General features: G+C 47.8%; 1 protein-coding gene across 6 annotated transcripts in view; it reads right to left on the minus strand.

Annotated features, from left to right (window-relative positions):
* The window catches only part of SRGAP2 (SLIT-ROBO Rho GTPase activating protein 2), a 329,055-nt gene that overhangs the window by 132,515 nt on the left and 174,089 nt on the right, over positions 1 to 22,451 (minus strand). For all 6 annotated transcript variants that reach the window (XM_060231292.1, XM_060231295.1, XM_060231293.1 and 3 more), the window contains one exon: positions 7,544 to 7,606. In XM_060231292.1, the coding sequence (XP_060087275.1) occupies positions 7,544 to 7,606 (63 nt within the window). The remainder of the gene's footprint in view (positions 1 to 7,543; positions 7,607 to 22,451) is intronic.

Genomic DNA, 22,451 nt, shown 5'->3' on the forward strand with positions numbered 1-22,451 from the left:
AACCCTAGCTCAGCCATTCAGTTCACTAAAGGGCTTTAGGCAAGCCACCATCTCTGATGAATTAAGTCAACAACTAAAAACTGCTGAAAGGAAACAGCACACAAAACTACACGATACACAGACAAAGAAGTTCTTGATAATGTATTCCAGCAGGGTAGCTGTGTTAGTCTGTGGTAATAAAATTAAACAATGGCCTAATATTAACAATTGCCATTAAACAAGAGTCTAATGGCACCTTGAAAACAATGTTTTATTCTTGTATACAGTTTCATGGAGAAGACGTTATTTTATCAAATGCACCACAGCAGCTCCACACTAGACTAGGGGAGCTCTAGTGTTCATTTGCAATCTGACCTGACAAGTTTTCATCTGTTAGGAGTTGTAGTTTCTTCAGTGGTATGTTAGCAAAAGTAGAATTTACTTGCTCATGCACTGCACAGCCGACTGCACAGACAAGCCTCAGGCAACAGATTAAAGTAGGTTGCCACCAGCAATGGGGACTCTAAAGTCGCAAACAGTTTCTGCGGGGGTCATACCTCAGAAAGGAATAATGTAGAACATCTGGGTCTACCCCCTCTATCCCCCCCCTCGAAATGAACTGGGCAGCTCTATCTACCTCTTAGCAAACTAAAAATGTATGTTGTAGGACAAATGCATATTTACAACACAGTATTTATAAGAGACAGGGGCCCCGTGGTGCAGAGTGGTAAAGCTGCAGTACTGCAGTCCTAAGCTCTGCTCATGACCTGAGTTCAATCGCAGCGGAAGCTGGGTTCAGGTAGCCGGCTCGAGGTTGACTCAGCCTTCCATCCTTCTGAGGTTGGTAAAATGAGTACCCAGCTTGCTTGGGGAAAAGTGTAGATGACTGGGGAAGGCAATGGCAAACCACCCCATAAAAAGTCTGCCATGGAAGCATTGTGAAAGCAATGTCACCCCAGAGTCGAAAATGACTGGTGCTTGCATAGGGGACTACCTTTACCTTTTTATTTATAAGAGAAACATTACATAATTTTTAACAATGCCTTGAAAGCCTAGGTCTGATAACACTGAAAACACAAGATAGTCCACCTTCTCAAGCATTCGCTTAGCAAGAACAGGTTGATGGTGGAGAAGGAACTGCAACTGTATGAGGAATGGACAAGCCAAAAATTTTATTTGTGGTATCACACATACTTTTGTGTATGATTTCCATTCATGATCAGATAACCTGGTGTAGCAAGTGAGGCGATGATCTTTCTGGGACTCTGAATTGGTGAATTACAGGTCTAATCAGAACAATGTCTTTTACAAGATCATCAAACCATGGCAAAATGCTGCTTAGAGAAAAGCTTAGTAACAAGTCCTATAGCATATTTTGAACAAATCTGTGGTACAGAAATGATGCACTTGATACAGTGACAATGTTTCGTACTGGGCGTGGGCTAGCAGATTTCATTAATAATTTTGAGCATAGGTACATCATCTTTTCAGTCAATTTTTGACAGATGTGCTTATAGTGAATTGGCAGCAGTGTGTACACCATGCATTCCTAAATATGGAATAAACTAAGCTAGTGGTGTATGATTGACTGCAGCTGAAGTTAATCTCAGAGCCACAGTCATTTTATCATGCACAGTCCCTAAGACTTGCTACTGTTTGAAGCCAATCTGAAAGATAATAAGATGACAGGAGAAAAGGCAATAAGAGATGCAGCCAAATAATAAGTGAAAAACAGGTTGCTTACCTGTAACTGATGATCTTCGAGTGGTCATCTGTGCAATCACACTGATGGGATTAGGCGCCAACGCCGATCACGATCGGTAAACTTAAAAGCTGCGGATTTCTGCGCTTATGTCCCAGTGCGCATGCCCAGAAGCCCCACTGTGCATGCTCACTGAGATGGGAGCGGACATCCCGCCAGTTCCTTCTGACCGCTGCATGATCCCAATGATGGATCGGCAGCAGAGGGGAAGGAGGGCGGGTAGTGTGACTGCACAGATGACCACTTGAAGATCATCAATTACCGGTAAGCAACCTGTTTATCTTCTTCGTGGTCTCTGTGCATCACACTGATGGGAGATTAGCAAGCCAAAATCCTACCTGGAGGTGGGTGCAACGGTCCATCAGCAGGACAGAGACTGCAGAACAGCATGGCCCACCGACGTATACTGGCGAAGATGTAGGTCCAGCGTATAGTGAGTCACAAAAGTATGTGGAGAGGACCAGGTGGCAGCCTTGCAAATGTCCTGGAGCGGAACGCCGTTCATGAAGGCCGCTGAAGTCGCCATAGCTCGAGTGGAGTGGGCTCGTATGGGCCCCGATAGGGGCGTCTTGCTTAATAGATAGCAAAGTTTTATGGTTTCAGTTATCCATTTAGAAAGTCTTTGGGGCAATATCCGCTGCCCCAAGGATGCAGTGGCATAAGAGACAAAAAGTCTGGAGTCCCTCCGAGAGGGATTTACATGATGGAGATAGAAAGATAGTGCCCGTTTCACATCCAAGGCATGCAGTCTCCATTCAGATTCAGTAGTCGGATTAGGAAAATATACTGGCAGGTAAATTTCAGTGTTCAAGTGAAAAGAAGAAATCACCTTGGGAAGAAATGTGATATCTGGAAGAAGTACTACACCTTCAGTGGTGAAACACAAGTAGGGGATGTCACATCTGAGTGCTGCTAGCTCACCCACTCTCCTTGCAGACGTAATCACCACCAAAAAAAACATTTTCCAAGCCAGTAATTGGAGGGAGCATGTGGCCATTGGCTCAAAGGGTTTCCCCAAGAGAGCATGAATTACCAAAGATAGGTCCCAAGCCGGAGTGGGCTGTCTCACAGCAGGATATAGTCTAGAGAGACCCTTGAGGAACCTCTTAGTATCAGAGTGCATGAAAACAGAATGATCATCCATCTGGGAATGATTAGCAGAGGTGGTAGCCAAGTAAACACGTAGTGATGAGACTGCTAATCCCTTATCCAAAAGGGAAAGAAGAAAATCAAAAATTGCCAGTAAGCCCGCTGATGACGGGTCTAAGGAAAGATTCAAAGAAAACTGAACAAACTTCGAGCATTTGTAGGCATAAGATCTGCGTGTAGATGGTTTCCTACTGTTCAATACGATGAATTGAGCTCTGCCTGACAACTGATTCACTGCAGACACCACGCTGTTAGTTTCAGATGCGGAACATCGTGGTGTACCACACGACCTTAATGAGAGAGAAGAATATTTGAGACCTGAGGGAAGTGATGGAACGTTCCCTTGGCTAGGTGAAGAACCCGGGAAAACCAGTGCTGTCTGGGCCACCAAAGTGTTACGAGGATACCCTCAATATCTTTTGCACCTTGGTGATCAGGGGAATGGGGGGATACAGGTTCACATGAAGTTAATGCCACAGCACGAGAAGGCCGTCCCCCAAGGATAGGGGATCTGCCCCTCCCTTGCAGCAGAAGAGTTTGCATTTCTTGTTGTTGCACGTGGCAAAAACGTCTATCTCCAGAGCTCCCCAAATCAGGAAGATGGGTTGAAGGAATTCCCAGTTGAGCTCCCACTCGTGGAGCAAAGCTCCACCTCAACTGAGAAAATCTGCACACACATTCAAGTCCCCCAGAAGATGTGTCGCCACCAACAACACACCCATTGTTGTGCACATCTGCCATATGTTCAGAGCGAGTATACAGAGTCTGCGGGAGACCGTGCCCCCCCTGTCTGTTTATGTAGGACATAGCTGTCGTGTTGTCTGTCATAATGGCTACCATTTTGCCCCTGAGAAGTGCCTGGAAAGACTGGATAGCATGGAAGATCGCCAACAGTTCTAGAAAATTTATATGGTGATGCGCATGGTGACTGGGCCACCTATCCGCCATGCAGAGGCCGTTTATATGTGTCCCCCAACCCCCCAGGGACACGCCTGATGTTATCGTGACCGATGGGGATGGTCTGTGGAAGGGTGCCCCCTCCATCAGATGATGCCACTGTTGCCACCAGGTGAGGGAGGATAGGACTTCTGGAGGGATGGTCATCAGCCAAGATGGCAAATCGATATTGCATTTGAAATGTTTGAGGAACCATAGCTGCAGGATCCTCATATGAAGTCTGGCGAAGACCAGAACAGAAGTGGTGGCAGCCATGAGGCCCAGAAGACGTTGTACCTGGCGAGCTGTGACTCTGGGACTGCAGCGAAAGGTCTGAACCAGGTTGACTATGTCATCTGCTCGATTTGGTGGCAGGAAGGCCTTGCAGGCAAGGGTGTCTATTATGGGCCCTATAAACTGCACCCTCTGGGAGGGTTGTAGGTGCGACTTCTTTTGGTTGATCTGTAATCCTAACTCCCGAAGAAGGGAGAGAGTGATGGTGATGTGCTGCAAAAGACTGGCCTGGAATTCTGCCACGAGGAGCCAATTGTCTATGTATGGGAACAGGGTCACACCCTGCAATCTCAGATGGGCTGCGATAACCACCATAATCTTGGTGAAAACACTGGGGGCTGTAGAAAGACCAAAAGGCAAAGACCGGTACTGGAAGTGGGCTGCTCCTATGGTGAATCTTAGGTACTTCCTGTGAGAGAGGTGAACAGAGATATGGAAGTACTCATCCTGTAAGTCCAGCGTGGCCATCCAATCTCCCCGACTGAGAAGAGGGAGGATGTTGGGTAGAGAGGTCATTTTGAATTTGTGGTATGCGATGAACAAATTCAAGGCTCAAAGGTCCATGATAGGCCAAAGACCTCCGTCTCGTTTAGGGACCGTGAAGTAGCGAGAGTAAAAGCCGAGTCCCCTTTGGTTTAATGGAACTTGTTCAATGGCTTGTTTGAAAAGGAGTGACTGAACCTCTTCTCTTAGGGTGCTTGAAGGGTTGGTGGAGACGAAGGTCGGGGTGGGAGGATTCTGATGGAATTCGATCACATAACCCAGCTGGATTATGGAGAGGACCCACTGGTCTGAGGTTATTTTGGACCATGCCTTAAAAAGGGGAAAAGGCGGGTATGGCACAAAGAGGACGGTTGGGAAGGGAGGACGAGCAAAAGGCAGTCAAAGTCCCTGTTTGGGCTGTTTAGGGCCCTTCTGGCGAGAGGACTGAGAAGACGAGGGAGAGTATTTAGGTTTGGCAGTATAAGGCAGCTTGGTGAATGGTGGTGTAGATTTCGGACGCCAAGATTGATCTGTGGGAGATTTCGAGTAAGGTCTCTTATTCCGTGGCTTTGGCCATGGTTGTTTATTTTGGGAACGTGGCGTGGAAACCCCTAGATTTCTGGAGGTTCGGATACTTTTATCCATCTCCTGCAATATGGAATCAGTATTTGAGCTGAAGAGACCACTGCCACCAAATGGCAAATCTTCGATGTAAGCCTGCATGTCCAGTTGTAAGGCCATAGAGCGCAACCAGGAATGGTGTCTCAGAGTGATGGCCATTGTCAGAGTCTTGGCACAGGTGTCACCGGAGTGCTTGGCCGAGTTAAGCTGCTGCTTGGCTAGGGTCATTCCCTCTTTTTGTATCTTCTTGAGGGCATTCCTGCTCTGGTCTGGAAGACTAGGCAAGATGTTGGAAACTTGCTCCCAGAGGGCGTACTGATAACGACCCATACAAGCTGCGAAGTTGGCAATTTTGATACCTAAGGAACCGGCAGAATACAGCCGCCTACCCATGTTGTCTAATTTCTTCCCTTGTCAGGCAGAGCAGAGTGCGTTTTCTTCGCCTTGGAAGATGAGGACACTACCACGGAATTGGGTTTAGGGTGGGTGCAGAGGAAGTCTGCATTGGACTCTTGTATACGATACATGTGGTCCAGCCTGTGCGATGAAATTGGAGTGGACGCTGGTATCTCCCAGGAGGATTTTGCAGTATGCAACATGATGGTGGTTAGTGGTACAGCTACTGCAGTAGAAGTGCCCATTTGAACAATGTCAAAAACGGTGTCTGTAATCACTGGTTGAGGTTGTACTGTAGGGAGGGACAGAGGTTGTGCCATGCGTTTAATGAGGCCTCCATAAGACTTTAAGTCTTCCGAAGGTGAAATGGGTTGTTCCTCTGCTATCTTCTGCGGTAGAGAGGGTTCCCCATGTGATGAGGTTGTTTCTTGTTCCTCTGGGGTCAACCCATCCATGGACCTGGGTGACGCATCAGGAGAGTCAGAGCGCTCCGATAAGTGTGGAGTCGGGGATGAAACAGGGTCCGTTGTTACGGCCTTTGTTCGCTCCGAAGAGCTCTGTTAAGCGGGTTCCCAACAGTGTCGAATCAGTTTGGCATCAGGCGGTTTTGATACCGACGCGGATGGTGCTCGTCTGGGTGGTCTATACAAGGTTTGGGATCAGTAGGAGGCTTCGGAGTACTGATCCCAGTCCATCTGGTGAGGAGGGAGCCAAGGAAATGATGGTTGCATGGGATACGCCCCGTATAAATACTGCCATTGCCACTGATCCCACGGAATCTCTGAAGGCAGGTGGTGAGGAGAAGAGCGCTCAATCTCTCGAAGTCTAGGAGAGCAGCTTCTCGAAGAGCGATCCCTTTGTGAGTCTTGCAGTCGACCTCGAGGAAGAGGACTTCGAGATCGGATTTGCTATGTTTCGGCTTATCCGATCTCTTAGCCTTCTTCTTCTTCTTCTCCGGGTGAGAGCCCTTATCCTCCTTATGCCTTTTTGCAGGCATAGAGGAATCCGACATAGCAGCCGAGCCCGAGCGTTTGTTAGGGCGATCAGCGTCAGAAAGGGGACGATCAGTCTCGAGTGACTTCGAGGTCGATGGTTCGGCGGGTGCGGTCGGTTGATCAACCCGTTCTGATGAAGGCATCTTTCGAGGGGAGAGAGCCTGTTCCATAAGGGCTGCGGCAAGACGGGCAGTTCTGTTCTTGGTTTGTCTGGAAAATTTCACACAGTGCGCTTAAGAGTCCGTTCTATGGAGCTCCCCAAGGCACAACAGGCACAATGAATGACCGGTGGGGCGATTTTACTCCCACACTTGGAGCACCTTCTGAAAAATCCCCGATGTCTTTCCATATGAATAGCAGGGAGGAAGGATGGGGGGGGGGGTGGGGTGTGTGTGGAAAGAGCAGGAAATAGTTCTTTGAACCCCGCAATCCTCCAATTTGCGAACAACTATAACTAACTAACTATAACTACAACTATAACTATATACTAATAATTTTTTGTTTTGTTTTGTTTATAAGAGTAAAGAAGTTCACCGACCGTAGCAACGAAAAGATCGACCGATCAGCGCAGCGGTCAGAAGAGAACTGGCGGGATGTCCGCTCCCGTTTCAGTGAGCATGTGCAGTGGGGCTTCTGGGCATGCGCACTGGGACGGAGGCGCGGAAATCCGCAGCTTTTACGTTTACCGATCGTGATTGGCGTTGGCGCCTAATCCCATCAGTGTGATGCACAGAGACCACAAAGAAGATGAAAAAATTATATTCGCTGTATTTACAACAGACAAGAGAATGCACACTGCTATAGAACAAGACTGTATCCATCTATCACTTCCATTGCAGGGTTTCTGTCACTCTTGCAACAGGCAGAGGAAAGTCAAACATTTCTTTTCTCCATTTTGAAAAGGTGCCAAGAAAGCAACTTGATTTACCGTGTAGAGCTCATTCAGGACCTTCATCAAGTCTTCCTGGAGCTGCTGCCCAACTTCTTTGCTCTACAATACAAAAGAAACAAAAAAGGTTAACTGGAATAAAAGGTAGGAAAGCAGTGGGTAGTGGATGCAGGCATTCTGCAAGGCTCACATGTGATTTAAACACAATTGGCCACCATTATTCAAACTGGCAAATCCAATAAACACTCAGCTTAGCTCCAATTTCACTCAAATTAAACAAACAGATTTAATAAAATGAAACGGGTACTGCAGAAAGCCAGCCAAACATTGGTACTGCCTGGTCAAAGTCAGCATTCCTCTCATGAAAAATAAAAGAAACTTTAGTTTCTGTTGGAGGCAGTTTAAGGCTGTACTTGCTTGTACTGGTGCTTTTCATTAGTTGAGTCAAGGTGAGTGAACAGATTAAAATTTACAGGAATTGAGGGAATACTGCAAGTAATAACAGACAGTGATGCTATCAATTAACAGATTTCAGACCTGTATTTCAAAAGCATTTTGTATCTCAAGTACCCCGAGACCTATCACTTTTGTCTCTGTGTGTAATACTAATTTGATGTCTTAGCAGATGGCTATTTCCTATGCTTTGAGCTGAATGATGCAGTGTTCAACCAGAAACCAGTCAGGCAGCTCATGCTGATCCCATATTATTCAAGGTCAGCCACAAAGACAAACAGAAGCAGATAATACTTTTTAAATCCAGCAGATTTAAAGCATAAAAGAAGCAGGTGCACAAACTCTTCTTCAAAAGAGGAGTAATACTTTGATTCTAACATAGTTTGTTCTTGAAAACATTACTCACCTCAAGTTACCTCTGCCAAGACTGACAGTAGGAAGCAGAGCCAAGAAGAACTCTAGCACACCCCACACAACTTTGCTAAGCATGCTTTTCCAGCAAGGAAGAAGTGTTATGCACTTGTGCTTCACTGTCTTCACACACATCTTTATCACTTTATGATTGCAGCATCGTGATGACTTTGTATGGTTCAACACAGTAGGCAGCATTTTCATATCACCTCACATCAACTCAAATGTAATTCTATTCAGTGCAGTTTACACATGCAACTGCCACCCATCTGGTGTACAGTAGTCAAGTGATAATTTACATACATGTGAACCAGCCTCTCTGCTCCTTTCTTCTCTTCCCCCCATTCCAGGCCTGCACACATATTATGCCAGAGAAATCTGACCCACCAGTGTACCTGTGAACTAATTTTCATCCAGAGATTGCTGGCATTATTTTTTCTCTGCTTCTTGGGTAAAAATTATCATTTTAAAAAGTTATATGGTAATAGCTTTCCTATAGACACAAAGTATTCACGTCTAAGTACTTCATCAAACAACAGGAAGGAAGCTTTGTTCTCTTGCAACATATGCAGAGATTGTGTTTTGAGCCATTTACTAGTTTGGCTGCTTGCTCTTATTTTAGAATCCAATCTTGGTGCCAAAACAGAACACAAAAGAAACCCCACCCAATGTACTTTATATCCATATACAGTCAAGTCTTGAGATTTCCCTCAATTGACAATATTGTCTTCTATTTTTAACAACAGTCACAATGCAATTTAGGGTGTACTCAAGCACAAGGTAAGAGACAAACAAGTTACTGAGCTGCCTGCCTTAGGTGTCATGACTTATGAACTTGCTTGCTTTAGGATGAATATGCATTGGAGAAACAAATAAATGCAGGCTGCACACTAATGTGAAGGACTCTTAGTAACTGGGCTGCAGCTGGAGCTGCTAGCAGTCAAGGGTCTATTTTATTTTAACTTCCTGGCAGATGGCAACAAGCTGTGTCTTTGGTTTAAGAAATAAGGTATCCACATTAATAGAAGTATGCCAGCCTGGCTAATTGTTTAAATTAGCTAACCAAAGCAACAATTCTTTCCATGAATGGTGCCAATAAGCATTTCAGTTAAAGCAGAATTAAAGCTAACCTACACCAAGCAGATAAGTAAAACTTATTCTTCATTCCTGTGCTTCTGCAGAGACAGCTAACTGTAGCCTCCAGCGCTGGATCAATTCTTTTCTACCATTTGTCCACTCTAGGGGGCTAGCTGCAAGTCCCATAAGACAGATGCCTACATTGGTCTTAATCTTGTGAACAATTCAACAGCAGGCCTACATAAAGTCAGAAAGTCTGAGGATATTAAATCATGAATACGACTTGAATCTACAAAGATCTTAATTGAAATGCAAGCAAAAACATTGCCCTCCTTATGGGGGGAAAAAACCTACAGCCATCTTGAACCATCTTGGGTAGCCTTTCAAAAAGCAGTGCAAATGTTTCAGAAGTGGATTGTTTCAGAAATAAAGTGCACTAGATTGCAGATGTGGGCTAGAGACATCAAACTCACAGCAAGTCTCCAGATTACTCTCCTCTGGCTGTCCTCCAAGTCTAGTGAGGATCAGATTTAGGAGGGTCAAGTTATAGCCCCACAGAGTGGGTGCACCCAGGAAAGTGCTTTCTGGGGAAATCACAGTCACAGGTTCAGGAGGAATGTGTTGAACAGCCCCCCTGCAAGCTAGAGCCCCCTCACCCTCATGGCACAGAGGGATGTTGTTGACAATTAGGTGAGAGGGTGGATCCTTGGCAGAGGCACCCACTGGCTGAGCTCCTCTGCTCAGCATAAGCAGAAATAAAGGTGGCTCAGGGGACTCAAGTTCACCACCCCAGTTGGGCAGAGGAGCTCACGCATCCTGATGAAGGGAAGTGTGGGTCTTGAGCCAAAAAGTCCAGTAGCTAAGCCCCTCTGCTCAGCATGAGCAGAGAGGCAGGTGGCTCAGTGCCCTGTCCACTGAACACAACCCCAGCTGGGGAAAGGTGCTCACAAATCTCAGTGAGAGAGGGTGTGGGTCCTCAGAGACCTGTGTCCACTCCACCTCACACAATCCCAGCCAGGTAGAGCTAGTAGTCACAAAGCCGGGGTGTAAGGAAAAGCCCCCTACTTTTCATACACATGGACATCGTGATCACCAGTATGGTTGCCAAGGTGCCTGGAGTTAAGTGGACTTTGCCCACGGTTGCTAAGGCTTATGTGGATACTATAAGCCTCAGCTTTGCAGCAGCATTCTACATCTCTGGATGGGTGTTAGCCAGAGCTACAGATGAGCTTCCAGCTGTTCCTTGTGTGCCCAGTCTTGGCCGCTGCAGTGGAAGAAGCCACGCCACCATGAACTATACAGGCAAACAGTTTCCAGCCTGTTTCCATGAACCAAAGGCTAACACCACCAGAATCCATCTTGTTTTCCTGACTCCATATCCAACAGCTGCTTCAACTTCTGCATAAGGCAATCAAGCATATCTTAGGCATGGATCCTGCCAGACCACTCAAGCCTTTGTCCAACAGAACTCAGGACAAAGACTGGTGCCAGGAAGAACACTAAAGAAGAGGAAGACCATCTTCAGTCAGAGCCAAGTTCCTTTGTGTAAACCGGGTGTTACCTAGGCAATGATTTGGCTCTCTATTGTCACCCTTTTAGATAAGTTTAATAGTCCTAAGCATCTCCCCACCCAAGTAATCTCTCTATTCTTCTCCCCAACTGTCATTTTGGAGCCTCCCCTTGGTCCATTTCAACCTGAAAGTTCAACCAGGTATCCCTGGACCATGCTTGTTCATTGGTCAGCCATGGGCACCCAATTAGGTGCCACCAATTAACTTGCTATTGGCTACTGCAGAAGTCCAGCCCTTATGGTCACTGCAGAGCCTCCCCTTTTCTGTACCAGCTGACCACCTGTCATCCACCCCTGCACCTCCCATCCCCTAAGGGCTCAAGGTAGTCTTTATAACCTGTGACACAGCTCCCCACATGTGTGCTTCTATCAGTATCCCAACTTCTGCTGCATAGATCCATCCCCGATTCTAAGGCCAAGTTTCGGGTCCCTTCTCCCACTTCCTCGCTTGTCGCCATTGGAGCCTTCCTTGAAGACTACGATAGGTAAATATCACCCTGTTTGTCTACCCATGTGTTCCCCTATCTCTCTATCTATGTTTCCTAGGACTGAATGTGTGTTTTGATGAGTATTTTATCTTGTACGGAAGCCTATATTTTTCTTAATAAATTTTAACTGATTTTACTTAATTAGAGTCCCAATATTCTTATGCATTACCTTTCTGGACGGTTAATCTTGTATACATAGGTAAAAGATCCCTAGTGAGCCAGGTGACCACCTGACTATTCCCCAACCTCGTTTTGAGGGCATTTTGGCTTACGGGGGGGGGGGGGGTCCTCAGCCAAGGAACCAATGAAGCTAAGCCTCTCTGCTCAGTGTGAGCCCTGAGTAAGCACCAAACATCCCCAGCCCCACTGTTCACAGAAGGAATTACTTCCAGTTCTCTTTTCTCTCTGTCTCTGCCTCTAACTAACATGCAGCATGCCTGTTGCCAACAGAAAAAAAAAGGATGTGTGTGAGCTAGGGGTATACATCATTCTGCTCTCATAGAGCAGAATGGGAGCTCTCTTATTAGCAGTCAGTGTTGCTATTGGCGTTTCTAGGGCTGCAGAAGTCCATCCCCCTCCACTGTAATTCATTGATGACAGCATATCTGCTATGGACATTGCCGGCATGCCCCATCACAAGATGCCCAAACCTCTAAAAACCACATGGAGGGTCACTGAGGTGAGTTCATATGGACCTTGGCTCGCAAACAAAAACCAAGGTGATTTTAGTTGTGAATTCAGGGCAAGTTTGTGCCCATTCCTAATCTCTAGGCAGGCCTAATAAAAGAAAATCTGGGGCAGGACTTCTCTGGGCTCCTACCAATACATTCCAAACACTAGGTGACTGGTCTCCTGGCCAATGGGGCTCTCATCTCTCCACCTTCAAAGGCCTTAAAGTCTTCCCTAGGTCTAGGGCCCTTCCGATATTTCCTCCATCTGTTTCTAGCCTGCTGACCCTTCTTTCTGCTCCACGGAGTCCCCAAAGGTTGACCTTCTTTCCACCAGTTTTTCATCACTGGGAAATTCCCCTCTGCTGGCATTGCTTAGCCTTCCCCTCCCTTGCTTGTTCTCTGGCATTCTCTGGCATCCAAGGATACCACCTGAAGTTCCTGTCACCTTGGCAGGGCCTGCCAGCAGTTGAGATGCAGGAGGCTGACACGCTCAGAAGGAGGTAAGTATAGGAGCTGCAGAAGGGACTCCATCCATAGTCAAAAGGTTAGGATTAAAAAGTACTAAAAATAAATATATAAATATATACCCAATAATTCTACTGCTGGGCAACACAATGTCCTTTTTACTTCCTTATACAGCTGTTTACTGTTCTAAAACACTTGTCTAAAGGCAGAAATTATGTCAGGAACCAAAAGAAATATCTTTACATTCATTGCACAACTGCCTGTAATATTGCACAATTATGCAACTTAGCACAGCTCAATGAATGACACTTGGAAGAGAATGAAACCAATAAAATGACAATTAAGTCCAGACAGATGTTTTCTTTCCTGCCAATGACAATCTTGGGAAGGGATATATCAAATAGTATCCCTGTTTATTTAAACAGGCTGCTGAAATTATTGTGACTTACTGCTTTAGCCCTGGCTCCCTATGGAGACTGGTATTGTGCTTTATAAGCAGCATGAAACCCTATGCTGTTTAAAATGAAAGGGCCCTTTGGAAACCCAAAGCACTGCTGACACAGAGGCACAGTTAACAATCATAGTCTTGTAACAGACATCCAAGATTACTATACTGCGCAAAATGAACTAGAACAGTGGTTCTCTGATCCACAGAGTCCCCTACATTACACCCTTTAAAAATGTAATTAGCCACCTTAAAGCATGACAGAGAAGGAAACCGAGCACTTCAGAGGAAATTCTTCTGACTGAAAAACCTGACTAGAATACAAAGGGACAATTATCTACCATATGAAACCTGGTCTGGCTCTCACCCTTGTAGCCATTCTCTGGGTACAGGCCTTGTTCTTCCTTATAATACTATAAAGCAAAAAACTTTGGTGCAGGGGAAAGGAAAATAAGAAAAGGACAAATTAAAAAAAAACATGTCCTACTTATTCATGTTTTTCTGATTTCAAAATTAAAGCATTTCTCTATTATTTAGTTTTCTCTACAATTTCATCCTCTGAACAGGAAAAAAATATCATATTATTATATAGACTACTATTATTATTATTTGATTTTTAAGTTAGAAAGGGCCAAGCTTCAGAGCTGAGTTCAAGGATGCAGTCAGACACAAAGATAAACCACAATTTAAGAAGTGGTTTGTAGAATAACTCTGATTAGTTTACCAGATTTTCATAACAAATCCTGGTTTACTTGTAAACAAGAGTTTTGTGCGTGGTTTTGTCAACTATGGTTTGTTATCTAACCAGCTAGGAATCCCAACCTGACATCCCAGTTTACGGCTAAATAGAAACGTTTTAGGAAAACACTGACACATACACATTTTCTTGCAACAAAATGCTAACCAGTCCCTAAAAGAAGTTCTATCTACAGTTACTAGCAAACAAAAAAACAGGTTTCCTACCTGTAACTGATGATCTTCGAGTGGTCATCTGTGCAGTCACACCGATGGGAGAAGGCGCCTGCGCCGATCACGATCGGTAAACTTCAAAGCTGCGGATTTCCGCGCCTCCGTCCCCGCATGCATGCGCAGACGCCCCACTGCGCATGCCCACCGGGACGGGGAGCGGACATCCCGCCAGTTCCTTCTGACCTCTGCGTTAGCCCACAGATGGACCGACAGCAGAGGGGAAGGAGGGCGGGTAGTGTGACTGCACAGATGACCACTCGAAGATCATCAGTTACAGGTAGGAAACCTGTTTATCTTCTTCGTGGTCTCTGTGCATCACACCGATGGGAGATTAGCAAGCCAAAGTCCTACCTGGAGGAGGGAGCGGCGGTCCATCAGGAAGACACAGACTGCAACACAGCACGGCCCACCGAAGAGTCCTGACGCCTCCTCAGGTCCAGCGCATAATGCGACACGAAGGTATGCGCTGAGGCCCATGTGGCAGCCTTGCAGATGTCCGGAAGAGGGACCCCTCTCATGAAGGCCGTCGAGGTCGCCACAGCCCGCGTGGAATGGGCCCGGACCGGTCCTGGAAGCGGCGTCTTGCGGAGGAGGTAACAGAGACGAATGGTCCCCGTAATCCATCCCGACAGCCGTTGAGATGAAATCCTCCGTCCCCGCGACGCGGACGCGTAGGACGCAAATAGTCGAGAGTCTTTCCGGGAGCCTTTCGTGCGATAAAGGTAGGACAGCGCCCGCTTGACGTCCAGAGCGTGCAGCCGACGCTCAGAGTCCGACCCCGGGTTAGGAAAAAACACCGGTAGGCACAGCTCAGCATTCAGATGAAAAGGGGAGAGCACCTTTGGCAGAAAAGTTATATCAGGTCGAAGCACCACACCCTCCGGGGTAAAGCGCAAATACGGCTCATCACACCGGAGAGCTGCCAGCTCGCCCACCCTCCTGGCGGACGTAATCGCCACCAGAAAGGCTGTTTTCCAGGCTAACAGATGCGGAGAGCACGTGGCCATTGGTTCAAATGGCTTCGCTGTTAAGGCTTTTAACACCAAAATAAGGTCCCAAGCCGGCGCCGGAACCTTGACGGTAGGGTACAGCCGGGCAATCCCTTTAAGGAACTTCTTTGTGTCCGGATGAGCAAAGACGGAACACCCCTCCACCCGGGAATGCTCCGAGGAAACAGCTGCCAAGTAAACTCAGACGGAAGACACCGTCAGGCCCCCGTCCAACAGAGACAAGATAAAGTCAAAGATGACAGGCAAGCCTGCCCTGCGAGGCTCAGTCCCAGCGCCCTCAGTGAACCGGACAAACCTCGCCCACTTATAGGCATAAGATTGCCTAGTAGAAGACTTTCTGCAGTTCAACAGGACGAAGCGCGCCCGGTCCGATAACTGCGAGCGCTGAGGTGCCACGCCGTCAATTTCAAGTGCGGCACATCGTGGTGCAGGACCTGGCCCCGCTGGGAAAGTAGAAGGTCCGGGGCCTGCGGAAAATGATGAAGTTCCCCACTGGCGAGGCGCAGAACTATCGGGAACCACTGCTGCCTCGGCCACCAAGGGGTGACCAGGATTCCCACCGGTCTGTCCCGCAGAATTTTTTGCACCACCCTGGTTATCAGAGGAATCGGGGGGAAAAGGTAAACACTGAGGTGGCTCCAAGGAACCAGGAGTCCATCCCCCAGAGACCCGGGATCTGCTCTCCCCCTGCTGCAAAACAGGTCGCACTTTTTGTTGTCTTGCGTTGCAAACACGTCCAATTGGGGAGTCCCCCAACACCAGAACACTGGACTCAAAAACTCCCAGTTGAGCTCCCATTCGTGCAGGGAGGCCCCCCCTCGGCTGAGGAAGTCCGCCCGCACATTCAGCTCCCCGGGAAGATGGGTCACGGCAATCGAAACCCCCATGGTCTCGCAGAACTCCCAGATGGTCGCGGCAAGCAAGCAGAGGCTGCGGGAGATCGTGCCCCCTTGCCTGTTGACATATGCCATAGCCGTTGTATTGTCTGTTAGAATGGCTACAGAGTTGCCCCGAATCAGCGTCTGAAAGGACTGGAGAGCGTGGTATATGGCCATCAACTCCAGGAAGTTGATGTGCCGGTGAAGATGGTGGTCCGTCCAGGGGGCCCCCACGCAGAGACCCTGAGTGTGTGCCCCCCACCCCCAGAGGGATGCGTCTGTCGTGATTGTCATCGTCGGAGCCCGCTTCTGGAAGGGGACGCCCTCCGTCAGCCAGCGCTTCAGGCCCCAGCAGTGCAGGGAGGCTACCACCCCCGGGGGGACGTGCAACAGTTGAGAGAGAGAGTCGACGTTGCACTGGAAGGTCCTCGGGAACCATAGTTGTAGTGGGCGCATGCGGAGCCTCGCTAAGGCGATGACAGACGTAGTGGCCGCCATGAGTCCCAGCAGTCGTTGGACCTGCCGAGCTGACAAGATAGGGTGCTGACGTACTGCGTGGACCATCTGTACAATGGCGTCCGCCCGATTCGGAGGGAGAAAGGCTCTGCAGATCGTGGTGTCCAGAATCGCCCCTATGAATTGCACCTTCTGAGACGGGCAGAGGTGAGACTTTTCCCAATTGACCTGTAAACCCAGGTCCGCCAAGAGAGTCAAAGTGACGTCGATGTGCTGCAGGAGGAGTTCCCGGGAGTCCGCCACCAGCAGCCAATCGTGATGTACGGAAACACCGTTATCCCCTGCAGCCGCAGGTAGGCCGCCACGACCACCATAGTTTTGATGAAGACTCTCGGGGCTGTACACAGGCCAAAGGGTAGGGCCCGATATTGGAAGTGGTCCTCCCCTATGGCAAAACGCAGGAACTGCCGGTGACCCAGAAGGATGGAGACGTGGAAATATGCGTCTTTTAGATCCAATGTCGCCATCCAGTCGCCACAACTGAGAAGCGGCAGAATGTGCTGCAGGGACACCATGCGGAACCTGTCGCATCGAACGAAGAGGTTCAGGGCCCGGAGGTCCATGATCGGCCGTAACCCCCCATCCTTCTTGGGAACAGTAAAGTAACGGGAGTAAAAACCACGGCCCCGCTGGCCCAGAGGGACCACTTCGATAGCCCGTTTGCAGAGGAGAGATTGCACTTCTTCCTGGAGGGACGGGGAAGATGGGGTAAAAACAAAATGCGGGGTCCGGGGAGGACGAATGAACTCTATCCCGTACCCGTGCTGGATAACAGATAGGACCCATAGGTCCGAAGTAATGCGGGACCATGCTGGCAGGAAAGGGCAAAGGCGAGTAGGGTCCACAGCCGTGGATAGGCATGGGGCCTGAAGGCAGTCAAAGGCCCTGTTTCTGTTGTTTGGATCCCTTCTGTCTGGTCGACTGGGTCGAAGACGGTGAGTACTTGGGTTTAGGCTGATATTGCTGGCGAGGAAAAGTAGGGGACGGCTTTGTACGTCAGGACTGTTCCGGTGACTTGGAATATGGCTTCTTGGGCCACGGTTTCCATTGGCGTTTTTGAGGCCGAGAAGTAGACACCCCCAAGTTCCTGGATGTCTTCATGCTCTTGTCTAACTCTTGAAGTACAGAGTCAGTGGTGGAGCTGAAGAGACCCGACCCATCAAAGGGAAGGTCCTCAATGAAAGCCTGTGTGTCCGGCTGGAGCGCAGTGGACTGCAACCAGGAGTGACGTCGCAGTGAAATGGCCGTCGTCAGTGCCTTGGCGCATGTGTCCCCAGAATGTTTGGCTGCGTTTAGTTGTTGCTTCGCCAACAGCATACCCTCCTTCTGAAGCTTCTTCAGGGCACTTTTACTCTGATCCGGAAGGGTATGGAGAAGAGTGGAGACCTGGTCCCATAGGGCATACTGGTACCTGCCCATACATGCCGAATAGTTGGCTATTTTAACGCCAAGGGAGCCTGTTGAATAAAGCCGTCGGCCCATAGCATCCAGCTTCCGACCCTCCTTATCGGGCGGGGTTGAGTGTGTCTTCTTCGCCTTCGACGAGGAAGATACGACTACGGAATTGGGCTTTGGATGGGTATAAAGGAACTCTGCTGTGCTCTCTTGGATCCTATACATATGATCCAGGCGTCGTGAAGACACTGGGGCAGAGGCCGGCTTGTCCCAGGAGGACTTCGCTGTCTGCAGCATGACATTTGTGAGTGGGAGCGCCACCGCTGTTGACGTGTCCCTCTGGACAATATCAAAAACACTGTCTGTGACCACCGGTTGCGGCTGTTCCGTGGTGAGGGACAATGACTGTGCCATTCGTCTGACCAAATCCCCGTAAGATTTTAAATCCTCTGATGGGGAAATGGGAAGCTCGTCTGACGTTTTGTCCGGCGGGGAAGGGACCTCAGGGGAGGAATCTTCCATCTCGTCCGGGGACGAGTCTCGGTGGGACCGCGGGGACGCCGAGTCCGAAGGCTCCGAAGGGTTCCGCACCGGTGGCGACACTGGTGCCGACGGTTTGATGATGAGCTCAGGAGCAGGCTCGGGGCGTTGTTCGACCTCGGGAGATTTCGGTGTCGAGACCGGTGCCGATGCCGTTGCCGTTGCCGATGCCGATCGCTTCGGGGTATGGTACGACGTCCGAGAGCGATACGATGAATCCGACCGCTGGTCCCACTCCGGTTGTTTGAGGGGAATCCACGGGAAGGGTGGCGGCATGGAGTACGCTCCGTACAAATACTGCCATTGGCGCTGGTCCCAAGGCACATGGGTCACAGGGCGATCTTGAGTGTCCTCACGGTGTGGAGAACGGATGTCGAGGGGTCGATCCCGACCGATGTCCCCTCGATCTCGCAGTGGGCTTCGGGGGCGAGGGGTCCTTGGGCCCGGTGTAAGACGGCCTGTTGGACTCTTGTCGGGTTTGAGAGGTTGCGCCGACTCGATCTCGGAATCCGAGTCCGATATGACGAGCTGGGTAGACATCGACGAGATCTGGGGGCTCCGTCGATGCACCGGTGATGCGAAGAGCTTCAGCGGAGGGACGAGCCGGGTCGGTGCCGGAGGTGATTCCGGAGAAGTCTGCAGTGGAGGCTTAGAGTGTTTGGCCTTATCGGCCTTCTTAGCCTTCTTAGTCTTTTCCACGTGCTCTCCAGCGTCATCCTTGAGCCGTTTTGCAGGCACAGAGGGATCCGCTACGGAAGCCGAGCCCGAGCGCTTCGGTGGGCGATCGGCGTCGGTTGGAGCTCGATCGGCGTCGGCCGTTTCCGATGTCGACGGCTCGACGGTCACAGCGGTCTGTTCCTCCGCCATTTTCTTAGGGGTAAGCGCTTGCTCCATGAGCGCTGCAGCCAGCCTTGCCGCCCTGTTTCTCCTTGTCTGCTTAGAAAAACGGGCGCAATGTCCGCAAGAGTCTGGTTTGTGGTGCTCCCCCAAACACCATAGACACAACGAATGTCCGTCGGGTGGTGCGATTTTACTACCGCACTTAGAACACCGGCGGAAAAACCCCCACCGCCTTTCCATGCGAAACCAAAGGCGGGAAGGGAAGAAAAAACGGGGGGGGGGAGCCACCCGCGGGTGGAAGAAAAACACACCCCAAACCCCCGAAAAACGAGACCTAACTATTCTACACTATACTATACTATACTAACACTAACTACACTAACAAAAAGCAGCAATCGAAAAAACAGAACGAAGTTCACCGACCGTAGCCTAAGGATCGACTGATCAGCGCGGCGGTCAGAAGAGAACTGGCGGGATGTCCGCTCCCCGTCCCGGTGGGCATGCGCAGTGGGGCGTCTGCGCATGCGTGCGGGGACGGAGGCGTGGAAATCCGCAGCTTTGAAGTTTACCGATCGTGATCGGCGCAGGCGCCTTCTCCCATCGGTGTGATGCACAGAGACCACGAAGAAGATCTTCCTCTACCCAGAGAAGATTTGAAACAACGAAAATTCAGCCAGTAACATTTTCATGACTGTTTTAAGTGGGAATCCCAATTATAGATTTACTCCCACCTAGAGACAGAATATCCTGAACAGCTGTGATTGACTAACATACATAAACAAAACCACACCAACAGATACCAGTATTAAGCAATATAGAATGTCTAAAATACCCAGCTTTAGAAGTTGATTAATTCTTAACATTTTTACTCCTCTACCTGTAATCTCATAGTTGCATTTACTCACAAAATAGGAGCAAAGCCAAACTTAATTCAACCACTTTCATGAGTAGGAGAATCAAGATTATATGAATTAATGCTTAGGAAAGTAAAACGTATGGGAAGGTGGAAGAGAGGGCAGCTATACTCCCTCCTACTTAGTTAACACACACACACATTTTTTATTAAGCATGGAGGTAATCATTCCACTTTTCCAAACTAGGAAATATTAGTCTATTGCTTCAACATGAGGCAAGAGGGATTTTAGCCAGTTTAAAGATGTAATTCATTCATGGGATACTGAATCAGCACTATTCATTCTTCTATAGATAAGGCTGTAATCATGATTTTAATATGGAATTCAATTTTCTAGGACTTTGTATTTCAGCTATAGTATCAGAGATGGAAGCCCAGAAGCACTGTCTTTCCCACCTTGAAAGTGTCATTTATTCTGTCAATTTGTCTACTTAGCATGCCCTAAGGAATATAAAATATATCTGCAAAAAGAAGATTCCAGAAGTACAAACATGTATAATAGCTTATGGCCAGTACAGATCTTTTCTCCATCCTCCCTACAAACAGTCACTGAGTGCAGTTAGCGCAAGCCAATAGAACTAGGCTTGCATTACATGTGGCAAATACTACAAGATTTCAGAAATGCTTTGATGTCCCTTCCAAAAAGGATATTCAAAACAGAGTGGAATCTGATTTGACAAAGTCCGGAAAAACTGATTCCAGAGGAGGTAGCCATATTAGTATTTAAAGCGCTGCAAGGCTCCTGTTTATTTTTGCTGCAGCATACTACCAAAATTTATTTCAGCATAAAACTTTTCTGATCTGGATGCCATTTTGCCAGACACAACGTAATATAATTCTATCCTGTACTTCTTACATTTCATGGCTGCTTGACCCTCCTGTTTATTTTCTTATGCTTCCTACTTAAAAGGTCTGGGTAGTGAGGAGTCACTGCATTTCATCCAAAGATCAAAACTCCTGTCTACAAAATCTGATACCAAAATAAAACTTTTTAAGCCTTTAAAATGCCAATAGGCTCCTTTTTGGTTTTGAAAAAATTAAATTGCAATTTATTGTACAATGTGGGAAGAAAATGCCTTGGAGTATTTTTAAGGAGGGAAATTGGTAATGCTGCTCATATTTGTACTTGTTAAAAGAAGGCTGTGATATACACTGCCTAGCTTAATAATTGTCTGCAGTTCAGCTTTTGCTCCTTTGATTAAGTACCCAGCATGAAGAGACAATGGATTTGCCAAAGTGCAGACACTGCTTTCCTACACCAGGCTGGTCACTCTGTTCAGCTTCACATTAAATAAATCCAAATCACTTCAAGTAGAATGCTTCACCTATTTTGCATGTATGTTACTCACAGAGGTCTTCTGGCCCTAAATATGTTAAACAAAGCAAGAGAGGAAACACAATTCCACCACCATCACAACAGCAGACTCTGGTCTGCGTTCAAAGTAATTTATTCTGGCTCTTTGGAGGGCAACATGTAAGAGGGCTGAGAAGGGCAAGCTATCCAAACTTGTTGCAGAACATGCATGCTAGTATTATTTTTGCAATTTATTTTTTGGCCAGGGACTTCATCTGGAATTGCCAAATGCGGTACTCTATGAGTACTCTATGCAAAGTAAGTCTTTACCAAGGGATACACTGGCAGATGTGTAAAAAACAATCAGTTTCTATACGGACAATAGTTTTCCTTTCCTCCTTTAAGTGGCAAAAGAGCAGATAATGTTGTTCATGAAAGGACATACAGCCTAAAGATTTGTGTGAAGATGCCTGATAATCTGATCTTTTAAAAATAATTTTTATAATGAATTCTGAACATGGTTCCAAGTAATGTACACATTATGGTAATTTTTCTACAAAACTGGGCACCTCCCAGGTTTGTAGAAAAATCTAAAAGAAAAAAATAATGAGATGGCTTTTAAAAGTTTCTCAGAATAGGGTTGCCAAGTCTCCCTTAGCCATTTGCTCAAGATGGAGGAGTAGAGTTGCCAGCTTCAGACTGGAAAATTCCTGGAGATTTGGGGGTGGAGTCTGGGAAGAACAGGGATCTCAGTGGGGTACAATGCCATGGAGTCCATCCTCCAAAGCATCCACTTTCCCCAGGGGAACTGATCTCTGTAGTCTGGAGGTGAGCTGTAATTCTAGGGGATCCCCAGGTCCCACTTAGAGGCTGGAATTCCTACCCCAGTATGCTGAACTTAACTGGGGTGGGGGAGTCTGAAAAGACTAGAAAACAGAGGGGAAATACATAGGGAGTCAGTTATTATGTTTTCAAAAAGTATGTTAACGAGTGTCAAAATTTCTGCACCATA

The sequence above is a fragment of the Heteronotia binoei genome, chromosome 2, assembly GCF_032191835.1.
Source record: "Heteronotia binoei isolate CCM8104 ecotype False Entrance Well chromosome 2, APGP_CSIRO_Hbin_v1, whole genome shotgun sequence".
Taxonomy (NCBI): domain Eukaryota; kingdom Metazoa; phylum Chordata; class Lepidosauria; order Squamata; family Gekkonidae; genus Heteronotia; species Heteronotia binoei.